The sequence below is a fragment of the Hemitrygon akajei genome, chromosome 6 (assembly GCF_048418815.1).
Source record: "Hemitrygon akajei chromosome 6, sHemAka1.3, whole genome shotgun sequence".
NCBI classification, from domain to species: Eukaryota; Metazoa; Chordata; class Chondrichthyes; order Myliobatiformes; family Dasyatidae; genus Hemitrygon; species Hemitrygon akajei.
The window spans coordinates 13,472,856-13,487,194 of record NC_133129.1 but is presented as its reverse complement, the minus strand read 5'-3'; the positions used below and the strand labels follow the sequence as shown (position 1 = coordinate 13,487,194).

General features: G+C 39.5%; 1 protein-coding gene across 6 annotated transcripts in view; it reads left to right on the top strand.

Moving 5' to 3' along the window:
• Positions 1–14,339, top strand: part of htt (huntingtin) — a 246,898-nt gene that overhangs the window by 165,838 nt on the left and 66,721 nt on the right. For 3 of the 6 annotated variants that reach the window (XM_073047911.1, XM_073047909.1, XM_073047907.1), the window contains 5 exons: positions 1,281–1,429; positions 2,533–2,669; positions 6,450–6,473; positions 8,308–8,424; positions 11,504–11,626. In XM_073047911.1, coding sequence (XP_072904012.1) covers positions 1,281–1,429; positions 2,533–2,669; positions 6,450–6,473; positions 8,308–8,424; positions 11,504–11,626 — 550 coding nt within the window. The remainder of the gene's footprint in view (positions 1–1,280; positions 1,430–2,532; positions 2,670–6,449; positions 6,474–8,307; positions 8,425–11,503; positions 11,627–14,339) is intronic. The other 3 variants (XM_073047912.1, XM_073047910.1, XM_073047906.1) reach the window with 1 other exon arrangement.

The window sequence follows — 14,339 nt, the reverse complement described above, 5'->3', positions numbered from 1 at the left end:
TTTTATATTCCAGTCCTCTTGAAATGAATGCTGACAATGCATTTGCCTTCCTCACCACTGACTCAACCTGCAAATGAACCTTTAGGGAATCCGGCACAAGGACTCCCAAGACCCTTCACACCTCAGTTTTTTTGTCTTCTCTCCATTTAGAAAATAGTCAACCTTTTCATTTTTTTGCCCATTCTCCTAACCTGTCTTATTCTTCTGTAGCCTCTCTACTTCCTCAAAACAACCAGCTCCTCTACCTATCTTCATTTTGTCTGCTAACTTTGCAACAAAACCATCAATTCCATCATCCAAATCATTCACACGCAACATAAAAAGAATCAGTCCCAACACAGATCCCTGTGGAACACCATTAGTCACTGGCAGCCAGTTAGAAAAGGCTCCCTTTATTCCCAATCTTTGTCTACTGTCAATCAGTCAATGCTTTATCCATGCTAGAATCTTCCCTGTAATACCAGTAACTTGTCAAAGACCTTCTGAAAATCCCAAGTACACAACATCAACTGTCTTTTTTTGTCTATCCTGCTTGTTACTAGTTCAAAGAATTCCAACAGGTTTGTCAAGCAAGATTTTCCCTCCAAGTACCCTGAAACCACATCCTTAACAATCGACTCAAATGTCTTCTCAACCACTGAGGTCAGTCTAACTGGCCTATAGTTTCCTTTCTTCTGTCTTTTCTTGAAGAATGGAGTAACAGACTTCTGGAACCATTACAAAATCTAGTGATTCTTGAAAGATCATTACTAATGCCTCCACAATCTCTTCAGCCACCTCTTTCAGAACCCTGGGGTGTAGATCATCTGATCCAGGTGACTTACCTACCTTCAGACCCTTCAGTTTCCCAAGAACCTTCCCTCTAGTTAAGTTAACTTCACACACTTCACTCCCTCAACACCTGGATCTTCCACTATACTGCTCGTGTCTTCCGCTGTGAAAACTGATGCAGAATACTTATTCGCTTCATCTGCCTTTTCGTTGTCCCCCATTACTATCATCGTTTTCCAAAGGTTTGATATCCACTTTCACCTCTCTTTTACACTTTATGAATTTGAAGGTCAGTATTTAGCAGAATGTAAGTATCTTAAACAAGCATTCTTAAAGATCTGCATTCTTAATATAAAGTACAGCATTGTTGTTATCAATTGACGTAAAGGAATTTAAAAAACATCTTTAATGATTTTTAGGGACAGAGGTATATGGTATATTTTTTTTGGGGGGGTGAACTTTAAACCCCAAATCCTATTAATTTGCAAGTTTTTATGATTTTCTTTCAGAGAATCCGAGGCCATCATTCCAAACATATTTTTCTTCTTGGTGTTGCTATCATACGAGCGTTATCACTCCAAGCCGATCATCGGAATTCCCAAAATTATACAGCTGTGTGACGGGATCATGGCCAGCGGTCGGAAAGCTGTTACACATGGTAATAATGCCTGCTCCCTGCATTGTACTGCAAAGTCTGAGGTCACTACTGTTGACAGCCAAATCAGTTATACCGTGTACTCAGTGGCCAATTGATTAGGGTCAGGAGTGGAACCTGCTGTGGTCTTCTGCTGCTGTTGCCCGTCCACTTTGAGATTTGGCGTGTTGTGCATTCAGAGATGCTCTTCTGCACACTACTGTTGTAATGTGCAGTTATTTGAGTTACTTTCACCTTCCTGTCAGCTTGAACCAGTCTGGCCATTCTCCTCTGATTCCCTCATTAACAATGTATTTTCTCCCACAGAACTTGCTGCTCACTGGATTTTTTTTTGTGTTTCTCGCTCCTTTCTTTGTTAACTTTAGAGACCATTGTGAATTAAATCTCCAGAGATCAGCAGTTTCTGAGATACTCAAACCACCTGTTCTGGCACCAACAATCATTCCACGGTCGAAGTTACTTAGAACACATTTCTTCCCCATTCTGATGTTTGGCCTGAACAACTGAACCTCTTGACTATTTCTGCATACTTTTATGTATTGAGTTACTGCTAATTAATATTTGCATTAACAAGCAGGTGTACCTAATAAGGTGGCCAGTAAATATATTTTTTTGTGATGTAAACTTTCTAAAATGCTGGTTTGTAGTTTTTTTTAATAAAGCAACTAAGTGTTTTTTTTCTGTCAATGATTTCATTTTTCTGAATATAACTGGTGATCTTTTCCGTGAGCTTTTCTCCAGATTGGTAACAGTCTTCCTCAGAACCAGGGCATGGGTTTAGGGCGAGAAAGGAAAGATTTAAAAGGGACCTGAGGGCAGCCTTTTCACTCCATGGGGGGTGAGTATGTGGAATGAGCACATGAGTATGTGCTGAGGGGAAAGGTCCTGGCAGGTTTTCAAAGCTATTCCTTTGAGGGTTTTGGAGATCTGACTTTGGTATTGGTAAGGGGAAAATAGGTTTGTTTCAGATGCTGTTGTGTACTTGCATATTTTTTTTGGCTGAATTTCAAACTGCTTTGTTTAACTGTTTAAAAAAAACTTTCTCTCTGAAGAGCTAATGTTTTTAAATTTCCAGTGGACAAATTCTCCTCTTGTACTTTGCATAGCAATCCCGGCACTCCAGCCTATAGTACATGATCTGTTTGTTCTGCGAGGGACCAACAAAGCAGACGCTGGCAAGGAGCTGGAAACACAGAAGGAGGTGGTGGTTTCTATGTTGCTGAGGCTCATCCAGTACCACCAGGTACATCCTGAACTTTGTTTTAAAATTCTGTTGCCACCAACTCCCCCAACCCCACCCCATATCCTTCCTATTCTAAAACTTACAATGTTTGTATTAACGTGGTACAGAGATTTGGTTTCAACATGACCAATATCACAGTGGTTTGTGGCTGTGACCAGTCGTGGTATCTTAACACCATCTACTGACCTCAGTACTATAGCCTTCTGTAGTCCTATCTAACAAAAACTGACCAGGCATCGCCGATGACTCTCACCCTCCTGCCTCCTTTTGATGTGGTGAGTTGCATATTTCTGCCACTGTGTGTGAAGAACTGCTTTGTGTCTACATGACCTAGTTCTAATTTTGTTATGCTCTTTTGCTTATCCATGCCATCAGACTGTTGAACCAGTGAGGATAACTTCACTCACCACCTCTCTGAACTAATGCCAGAACCTACAGGCTCACTTTCAAGGACTTTACATGTTCTCAGTATTATTTTCTTTTTATTTTCAGACTTTGTCTTGTTTTGTGCATTGTCAGTCTTTGGTCATGTTTTGGTTTGTAAAATCTTATTGTATTTCTTCATTTTCTTGTAAATGGATGGAAGAAATTGAATCTCAAGGTATCATATGTTAGCATGTGATAGTAAATTTACTTTGACTTTAGATTCCACTACCAAACAAAAGAGATTATCTACTCTATCAAATGCTTTAATCACCTCTCCATCTCAGATCACCCCTTAATCTTCTAAACGAAAGCAGGTATAAATCAGTCCATGCAATTTGCTTTACTGTGTTAGACCAATGATATTTTGGTAACCATGGGTTGCACCTTTTCCGTGGCTGTATATCCTTCCTTTGTGAATACGAGATTGTTCCACAATTTGTTGGCATCCAACAGAAGAAATAAAGTTTGTTTATAATGTAGGGTTGTGAAGACCACGATAACGAATGAGTAATTGCTATTAAAGGAATTATTTTTCACTCATTGGAGACAATAACAGTAGCCTTTTGTTTTGAACCATGCTCTGATTATGGCTGCTAAAGCAACTAAACTGGTTTCCTCTTGCTGAATGTCTGGTATAGAACACATTGTGATAACCTAACGAGACTCGAACTAGTCACATTATTTATCTCTGTCAGTTAACTGGACTGAAACATTCTTGGGTTTGACTTTTTTATAAAAACCAGAGGCATTGACTTTCTCTAAACCAGTTACTATCTTTGTTAGGAATGCCATATATGCATAGAAATGGGATGGCTGTACTGAGTTCAAAGTAATTGTCAAATGGTGTTCATTAAATGATTACAACGCACACAAAATGCTGGTGGAACACAGCAGGTCAGGCAGCATCTATAAGGAGAAGCACTGTCGACATTTCGGGCCGAGACTCTTCGTCAGGACCTTCGTTAGGAAATATTGCAGGACATTGAAGAGGACCATGAAGCATTCTTTTCTGAAAGGCAAATTATAATTGACTATTCCTGTGAGCCTTTTTTGAAGATGTAACAAACAGTGTGGATAAGGAAGAAGTGGTAGATGTAGCATAAGATATATGAAATATCTCATTTAAAAACTCACAAGAGCACATGCAGTTAAAAACAATTAAATTGGAAATCAGAAAGCAAAATCAGCAATGGTAGCATTGAATATGAATTTCTGGAGTGTATACAGATTGGTTATTTAGACAGCTTTCTTTTGCAGCTATTGTACGTATGAAACAGGCTGTTCTAGCTCAACTCCTTTGCAATGAGAAGAAAGAACGACCACAGCAGAGAACAACATGTGCAAATGCTGGAGGAATTCATCAGGACCTGATGAGCAGTTTGTATCTGAAATGTCGGCTGTTTATTTTTCTCCATAGATAATGCCTGACCTGTTGAGTTCCTCCGGCATTTTGTGTATGTTGTGCTGTATTTCCAGCATCTGCAGAACCTCTTGTGTTTCTAACAAAGAACAGATGGAAAGTGAAGTAGTTTGATTCTAAACAGAGGAATTATCACAAATAAGAGAAATCTGCAGATGCTGGAAATCCAAGCAATGCACTCAAAATGCTGGAAGAAATCAGCAGGCGATGTTCCAGACTGAGACCCTTTATCAGTAAAAAGATGATGTCAGGGTAAGAAAGTGAAGGGAGGGGAGGAAGAAGTACAAGGTGGTAGGTGAAACTGGGGGAGGGGTGAAGTAACAAGCTGAGAAGTTGATTGGTGAAAGAGATAAACAGCAGGAGAAGGGGAAAATCTGATAAAGGGCAGAAGGCCATGGAAGAAAGGGAAGGGGGAGGAGCAGCGGGGGAGGTAAAGAGCTAAGGTGAATGGGGAAATGCTGAAGGAGAGGTGAGGTGCAAAAATTACTGGAAGTTGAGAAATTGATGTTCGTGCCATCAGGTTGGAGACTACACAGACGGAATATAAGGTGTTGCTTCTCCAACCTGAGTGTGGCCTCATCACAGTGGTAGAGGAGGCCATGGACTGACATGTTGGACCTTTCCCATTCAACTACCATTCAGACTGGTCTACTGATGATGCCGTAGGCATGGCGCTCCACTGTGTACTGGCTCATCTGCAGGAGGTTGGTGAGAAGGCAGATGTATGTGGTTGAGTGGGATCAGAGCAGACTCAGTGGGCTGAATGACTTAATTCTGCTCCCATGCCATATATACACATACACACACACACACACACACATACACACACACATACACACACACACACACACACACACACACACACACACACACACACACACACACACACTCATATGACAATAAACTTGAGGAATTATCTGTTTGTGGTAAATTGTGGGCATTGTTTAGGGTTATGAATATGCTGACAGTTTGTGGATGGTAGACAGCGACTGATGGACTACCATAGTGTTTGGTGCTTGGATCTCAACAAATCGCAATGATTTGAACGTGAATATGTAAAATGAAGATGGTTGGGGTTTTCAGAGGATTACAAAGAGACTTCAGACTAATTTACAGTACTGTGCAAAAGTCTTAGGCTATAAATATATAAATAATACCCACACCCACCTACACCACGTATAGTGCCCACGACTTTTGCACAGCACTGTAATACTTTTATGTATTGCACTCTACTGCTGCCACAGAAAAAAACAATTTTTATGACACTTGTGAGTGATGATTTAATTCTGATACGGGTCTCTTTTGTGGACTGATAGTGAGCAGAGGGCAGGGAGAGTGGAATCATGGTTGGGAAAGGAGATGGGAGGGAGTGGGAAGCACCAGAGAGACATCTTGGAGTGCCCATGAACCTGCTGTATCCAAAGCTTGTTTATTTTTCATACTCTATCACTTATTGTGTACAGAGTTTGGCCTTTGCAATGTTGACTATGTATCCCATTCCCAATTCAACTTTATGTCTATATTAAATATTTATAATGTTCAACTTTATCCAATTATCTTCATGCCTCTTGAATATAGGAAAGAGGAATAAATCATATCAAGCTGAACTCCCAGGTTCTTATTTCATCACCTTTCCCCCACCCATTCACCTTCCTCCTCACCTGGTTTCACCTATCACTTGCCAGCTCGTAATCCTTTTCCTCCTCCACACCTTATTCCAGCATCTGCTCCCTTCCTTCCAGTTCTGATGAAGTATTTGGCCTGATACATGGATTATTTTTTTCTTTTTCTTAGATATTACCTAACCTGCTGAGTTCCTGCAGCATTTTGTGCATGTTGCTCAGTGGAACTGGCTCATTAAAATTGCAGTGTACCAATTGTCATGTCTTAGCCCGGATGCTTTAACAAACATAGTTTTCTTTTCTTTTAAATAGAGCTGCAGTAATCATCTTGCCATGGTAAGAATTGCAGGTTTAATTCTTGTACAGTGACATTGATAGCATTGAAGAACAGTGTTGACTTCAATCCACTGATTCTGAATTGGGTGAATGCTTAGGATGCAGTGTTGGAGCAGTGCACCATCTGCTCTGAACTGCTCCAGGCTGGTGTTACGCCTTGCCGAGAAATGGTAGTGTTTCTGGGTGTTGGCAAAAGAGGTATCCTTGTGCTTACCGTGGTTTTCATAATGGGGTTTGGACACTTGGACTGTAATGGAAGATGTGATAGGGAAAACTGGAGAAACATCTCCTTCATTCCTCTTCCCTCTACTCAGTACAACACCACCTCCCCACCACCACCCAAACTTTGGTATTAAATTTTTAAACATGAAATTCTGCAGTTGTTGGAAATCCAGAGTAACACAATGCTGGAGAAACACAGAAGGTCAGGCAGCATCTATAGGAAGAAATAAGGAGTTGATGTTTTGGGCTGAGAATCTTCATCGGGGACTGACTAATGAGTAAGTTTTTAACTTCCCTACTTTGCTATTTTGAACAAAATGTGGGGTGACCAAATTCTTACTGTAGATAGGTAATGTTTCCCTATTTTTGCTCAATGCTATAATTGTATGCCAAAACAAACTAGGTCTGAAGTTCTCAATCCTGATTTAGAATTCAAAATAAGAGTTAATTGTAAGACTCAGAATAGCACAAGGGCAGACCCTTCAGTTAATGATGCCTGTGTCAACCATGAGGCCAAAGGATTTCCATGAAGCTAATCTTAGGCAATTTAAGTGTGGAATTGTGAAGCAATTATTAACATAATGAGCAGTGGGAATCTCTGCCGCCTGTCGAACAAGCTGAGGAGACCCGAGGAATTGAATTGTTCAAGACACATCAATACATTTTTGCTGATCATTGAAATGACACAAGTGGCCACATTGTTAATTTGATCTGCTTCCCAGCTTTCAGTCCATAATCTTGTAAATGGCAGCTATTTAAATATTTTAAAAGTAATTCGTGTTTCTCCATGTGCCATGCATTCAGGTAGTGAGTTCCTTTTTGGTAAAATGTCTGTTCCATCAGCTTCTATACCTTTCACCACCTATCATTACTGATATCTCTCTAGTAATGAAATCTACAAAGGGAAGTAAATCCATTCTGTCTATATCTCTTTATAATTTATCGTGACTATATTGTAACTCTATTTCTGTTCCAAAATAAAACAGCTTGTAATAATTCTTCAATAACTACACTAATTCAAATAAACAATGAAGCTCAAAGCACATTTCTGGAATGTGGCAGGAAAACAATGCACTTGTAGCCTGAACATGCAAACTTCACACTAGGCATCTGAGGTTAGGATGCAACCCAGGTCATCTGAATTAGTTGGAGTAATGCACACAAAGTGATGGAGGAACTCAGCAGGTCTGGAGCATCTATGGTATGATGAAGTGTATCAGCCTTAAACATCAACTCAATTCCTCTCTACACATGCTGCCTCATCAGCTGAGTTTCTCCAGCATTTTCGCGCATGTTACTCTGGATTTCCAGCATCTGCAGAATCTCTTGTCTTTATGATTTCCCACTAAGCATTTGGCCCAAATGAGGGGAGCCTGATTACTGAAGCTGGCCTCTATATATTCCACCTGAACAAGCCTCCATGTAAACTGTTGAGCAGCCCAGGTTGTTGGTTTCAGCTTGACCCATTTCCTTTCATTACTTCACTCTATGAGGAAGGAGGCTGGAAAATACCGTCTCATCTCCGCAGATCTCCTGGTACCGGTATAAAATTCACACCAACTGGGTAGAAGAGGTTCCCAGTATTAACAGCTGCATTTTTTTGTTATTGCAGGTGTTGGAGATGTTGATTCTGGTCCTTCAGCAATGTCACAAAGAGAATGAAGATAAGTGGAAGCGCCTTTCTCGTCAGATTGCAGACATGATTCTGCCGTTGTTGGTTAAACAGCAGGTACTGGTGGCTACATTATTGCTCATGGGTACAGTCGTTCAGAGGTTAGGTCATTAGATTTATGTCTGTTGATTTGTAGACATGATTTCAGATCCTGACGAATGGTGTGAAACAAAAATAGTCATTGGGAAGAAGGGTTATGGTTGTGAATGTAGCTCAACACATGGAAACTAGCTTTCCCTCCATGGATTCTATGTACACTTGTCTGTGCCTTAATAAATCAGCCACAACAATCAAATACTCTGGAAATCCTAGTCAGTCTCTCTTCTCAAGATGCTGGCCATTCTCTCTTCTCACCCCTCCCATTAGGCAGAAGATACAAAAGCTTGAAAATATATACCACAAGGCTTCAGGACAGCTTCTGTCCCACTATTATAAGACTATTGAATGGTTCTGCTCAACAATGAGATGGACTCTTGACTTGGCTTGACCATCTTCCTCATTATGGCCTTGCATCTTATCATCTACATACACTGCGTTTTGTAACTACAGTCGGCCCTTCTTATCCGCGAGGGATTGGTTCCGGGACCCCTCGTGGATACCAAAAAATGCAGATGCTTGAGTCCCTTATTTAACCTGTTTCAGTGCGGTGGACTTTAGGACCCAGTGGAACCCTGGACCTTATTTAAACTGTCTCAGAGCGATGGTCTTGAAGACCCAGCGGAGCTCTGAATGCGCAGTGTTTCTGTTCACGAAAATAATCACGATCACGATTGAAAATAAAGTGGAAATAATAAAGCGATAGGAAAGAGGTGAAGCGCCATCGGTCATTGGAAAAGTGTTAGGCTACGTCGGTCAATGATCAAAACAACTTTAAAGGATAAAATGAGATAGGCCTTACCCCAATGAAAGCTACAGCTATTACTAAGCAATGCAGTGGTTTAATTATTGAAATACATACATTTCTTAAGTGTTTTATATACATAGAAAGGTAAAATATATACTATTTTCTAAGACAAACGTTTGACTAACTGACGCTAAATAATACTGGATGTAGCTGTTCCGACTTACTTAGTAAGAGAACTTCTGATTTTTTTTAATCCCAATCCACGATAACCTACGCACATCCTCCAGTATACTTTAAATCATCTCTACATTACTTATAATACCTAATACAATGTAAATACTATGTAAATAGTTGTTATACTGCATTGTTTAGACACTAATGATAAGAGGAAAAAGTCTGTACATGCTCGAACGAGTGCTGGAAGAGCACTTCTGGGTTTTCTCAATTCGTGCATGCAGAACTCGCGAATAAGGAGGGCCGACTGTATAGGACTTTATTTTGCATTCTGTTTTCATTTTCTTTCTCATTTTTTGTAATTTTTTTTTATTGAAGTTCATCAAACAAACATTTCCATAAGATGTATTTCAGACATTGTACATATATATCATATAATCATATATATCACAAAATCTCCACAAAGTATTTATCTGGGGTATACACTTATAGAAAAGAGTGGAAAGAAAAAACAAGCAAAAGGAAAGAACTATGTACAAGTAGGGAGTGATTTTTTTTTTACACCAGATTCATTGATTTGTGAGAATAAAATCAGGCCTATGAGGCATTATGTAATTAAACCATTTTTCCCAGTATGAATCAAATTGTTCCAGCTTATGATTAACGGATGTGACAATAATAAACCAATTTCAAAGTTCAAAAATCTGAAGTAAATTTATTATCCAAGTACATAATGTCATTGCATACAACCCTGAGATTCCTTTACTTGTGGGTATACACAGCAAATCCAAGAAACACAAATAGAATCAATGAAAGACCGCACCCAATAGAATGGACAAACAACCAATGTGAAAAAGACAGCAAACTCTGCAAATACGAAAGATTTTTAAAAATCCAGGAAAAAAATCACGATGATAGATAAGCAATAAATATTGAGAATGTGAGATGAAGAATCTTTGAAGGTGAATCATAGACTGTGGGGGGACAGATCACCGATGGGGAATTACAAGACAATTTAATGAATTATAAGTCGATTAAAGAATAATAAGACACTTGAATTACAAGCAAAGTGAGGCTGCATTTGAAAGTGGATTGATGAAACAAAGTGATTCAGAAAGGAAAATCCAAAGGGAGGATGTTTGTTGACTTATGAGGAGGAGATGCAAGTAAGAGGGAGAAGAAGGGTCATGTATCAGGTTGGTGTTAGGAGAGGAGGCTTCACTCAAATGTATGATGTATAGGTATAACTGGGCCTGAACTTCAACATTTTAGGAACGTTGGCCAGACTGCACTTGGGGTATTGTGAGCTGTTTTAGACACCTTATCTAAGAAAGAATGGCTGGCATTGGAGAGGGGTCTTGAGGAGTTGTTCTTGAGAATGATTCTGGGAATGAACGGGTTAATGTCTGGGGAGCGTTTGATAGCTCTGTGCCTGTAGTTGCTGGAGTTTAGAAGAATGAGGGAGAGTAGAAGAATCACATTGAAACTTATTGAATATTGAAATATTAGGTAGATTGGATGTGGAGAAGATGTTTCCTATGGTGGGGGAGTCTAGGGCCAGAGGGCACAGCCTCAAAATGAAAAGGATATCCCTGTAGAACAGAGATGAGTAATTTCTGTAGCCAGAGGGTGGTCAATCTGTGGAATTCATTGCCACGATGGCTGAGGTGGCCAAGTCATTGTGTATATTTACTGCAGAGGTTGATAGGTTCTTGATTAGTGAGGGTGTCAATGATTATGTGAAGAAGGCAGGAGAATGGGATAGTGAGGGCTAATAAATCAGCCATGGTTGATTTGGAGCAGGCTTGATGGGCCAGACGGCCTAATATTATGCCTGTGTCTTGTGGTCTAACAGCTTCTTTCCATCTTTGATTTCTGAGTGGTCCATGAACCCATTAACACTACCTGTATGTCTTTTCATTCATTTTTACACCTGCACTGTACAGCTGCCACTTAATAACAAATTTCACAACTAATGTCAATGACTACATCTAAGCCTGTGATTGAGAAGGATTTATGCCTGCATTTAAATTTGTAAGTTTCCTGTGTATTTTGGGTGTGGAGTTGGTCGGGAAACAGTGAGTTTAATTTGTGCTTTCTTGCTTGTTCTTGTTGTAGATGCACCTTGATTCACACGAGGCCTTGGGAGTACTGAACACACTGTTTGAGACGGTCGCACCCTCCTCTCTGCGACCTGTTGACATGCTGCTCAAGAGTATGTTCGCTATGCCTCTTACGCTGGTAAGATCATCATCTGAAGCTTTAAGTTTGTGAATTCAAATAGAATTCATTTCTTAAACGTCTCTGCTGTGTATTTCTAAAAACCCACTTCACCTGTCCCACATGTCCTAATGATGGGTCTTGGCCTGACACGTCGACTGTTTATTCTTTTCCATTGATGCTGCCTGGCCTGTTGATTACCAGCATCTGCAGATTTTCTCTTGTTTTAATGCTTTCGACTGATTACACAATTGAAGAAACTGTGTTTTGCTTGGTTAAAAGTATTACATAAATGCAAGTTGCTTCCATTATTTGAACTCCTGACTTAAAATTGTTTTTTTTGGACAATTGCCACATTGCCACCCTTGTATTAGCTATTTTCACCCTGCCTGTCCACTCAATCTACGCCTCTTATCATCTTGTACACATCTATCAAGTTGCCTTTCATCCTTCTTTACTCCAAAGAGAAAAGACCTTAATTCACTCAACCTATCCTCATAAGGCATCTGATAAATCTCCTGATAAATCTCCCTCTCTAAAGCTTCCACATCCTTTGAAGTGACCAGAACTGAACACAAAAATTATAAAACTGGTAACTAAAAATTATAAAGAAATGGTTTGATGCTAACAAATTATCACTGAATCTAAGTAGAACTAAATTCATATTTGGAAACCGTGTACCAAACTCGATTTTTTTCCTACTCCAACAGAAAGCCATATGAATTGTAAATAAGGCAAGTTATTATGAGCCAACTAATCCACTATTTATTCTTTAAAATTTAGAGATTTTGTAGATTTTAAACTAATACAAATTATGTATAAAGTGAAAAATGGACAGTTACCACAAAGTATCCAAAGATTGTTTAAAATGAGAGAAAGTCAACATGGTTTGAGAGGAACATGGATATTTCAAAAAACAAAGGATAAGAACAAATGTAAAAACTCATTGTGTTTCAGTCAGAGGGGTGAATCTATGGAACAGTCGTAGTGAGAATTTAAAAACATGCACCACACTTACTAAGTTTAAAAAATTATTTTAAAAATAATTTAATGAACAAATATAAAATACATGATTTATAATGAATGGTAGTAATGTAAATAAATGATACTTGGAATTGGATTTTGTGTTAAAAGATTATGAACATTATTTGTTTTGATGTGATGATTGACGCCAAATATGTTTTTGTAGAAGTAAGAGGGGTAGGCGTAATAAGCTGTAGCTTCAGCTTACACCCTTTCGGTCTGTTTTAAAGATTTTTATTATTTAATTTTGTTTTATGAAATATCATTGAAAATTATGCTTTTGTTATGTTTGTACTGACAGAAATAAAATTTAATTCATTCATTCAATATTCTAAGTGCTGCAGAGAATGCAGAGGAGATTCACTAGGATGTTGCCTGGATTGGACTTCAGTTATGGGGAGAATTAGAAAGGCTAGGCTTGTTTTCCTTTGAGTGAAGGAGGTTGAGAGGTGCCCTGATGGAAGCATCTAAGATTATGTAGTATATAAGGAGTATGTACACTAGATTTCATGGTCGTTCTGTAGAATATGGGCATTTAAATAAACTCTTAGGCACATGGATGAGAGGAAAATGGAGGGCCATGGAGGAGAGAAGGATTAGATTGAGTTTAGAGTAGGTTAAAAAGTCAGCCAGTATAATAGGTCAAAGGGCCTGTACTGTGCTTCTATGTTAACAAGTGACACACAGCAACATAAGGCATAGGTGGGGTAGATGGTCACATTTTCACCCCCATAACAGGATTATCTAAAATAAAAGGTTTAAGGTGCGAGGTAGTTCCTTTGCACAGTGTGTGGTTGATATCTGGAATATACTGCCAGAAGAGGTGGTGGAATCAGTTACAATCAGGCTAGCGCCTTCCCTCCTACATAGCCCTCCTTTTTCTATCATCTATATGCCAGTCTAAGGGTCTCTTAATGCCCCCTGAACCCCATTTTCATGTCTTCTTCCCATAACCTTTGAAGCCCTTACTAATTAAGAACCTATCAACTTCCACTTTAAATATACCTGATGACTTGGCCTGCACAGCTGTCAGTGGCAATAAATGTGACAGATTAGCTTTATTGTCACATGCAGATTTGAAACATGCAGTAAAATATGTTGCTTGCATCAACAACCAACACAATCTGTATCTATGTTGGGAGGAGCCCACGACTATTGTGCTTATGGTGCCAACACAGCATGCCCACAACTTACTAACCCGTATATTTCTTGGCATGTGGATGAAACTGGTTTTAGGAAATCAAGTCAGTCTTGGGAAGAACGTATACAAACTAATCTCGGACAAAAGCATTATGCCAATCACTACCCTTCAATATACCGTACGGCTTTCATTCTAAGTTCAAAGTACATTTGTTATGCAAGGCAGCCTCAAAGCAAAGAAACCCAACAGAACCCATTTTTTAAAAAGACTGTCAAACACCGAATGTGCAGAGGGAGAAAAATTGTGCAACCGAAAAAGCAAGCAAACAACTGAACTTCACGGAAGTGAGTCCACAGCTGCGAAGCCGATCCAGGAGGCCATTAGTTGCAGGCCGCAGCCTCAGTTCAGTGTAGGGAGGAGTACATCTTGCAGAGCAGCGAGCTGAACCGGCCCGTCCCTCACCTCCAGCCCTGACACCTTGATCTTTTCGATCTGGGCTCGCACTTAAATAATCACCACCCTTTGTGTGAAGTGGCTGCCCCTGATGTCCCTTTTAAATCTTGCCTCTGC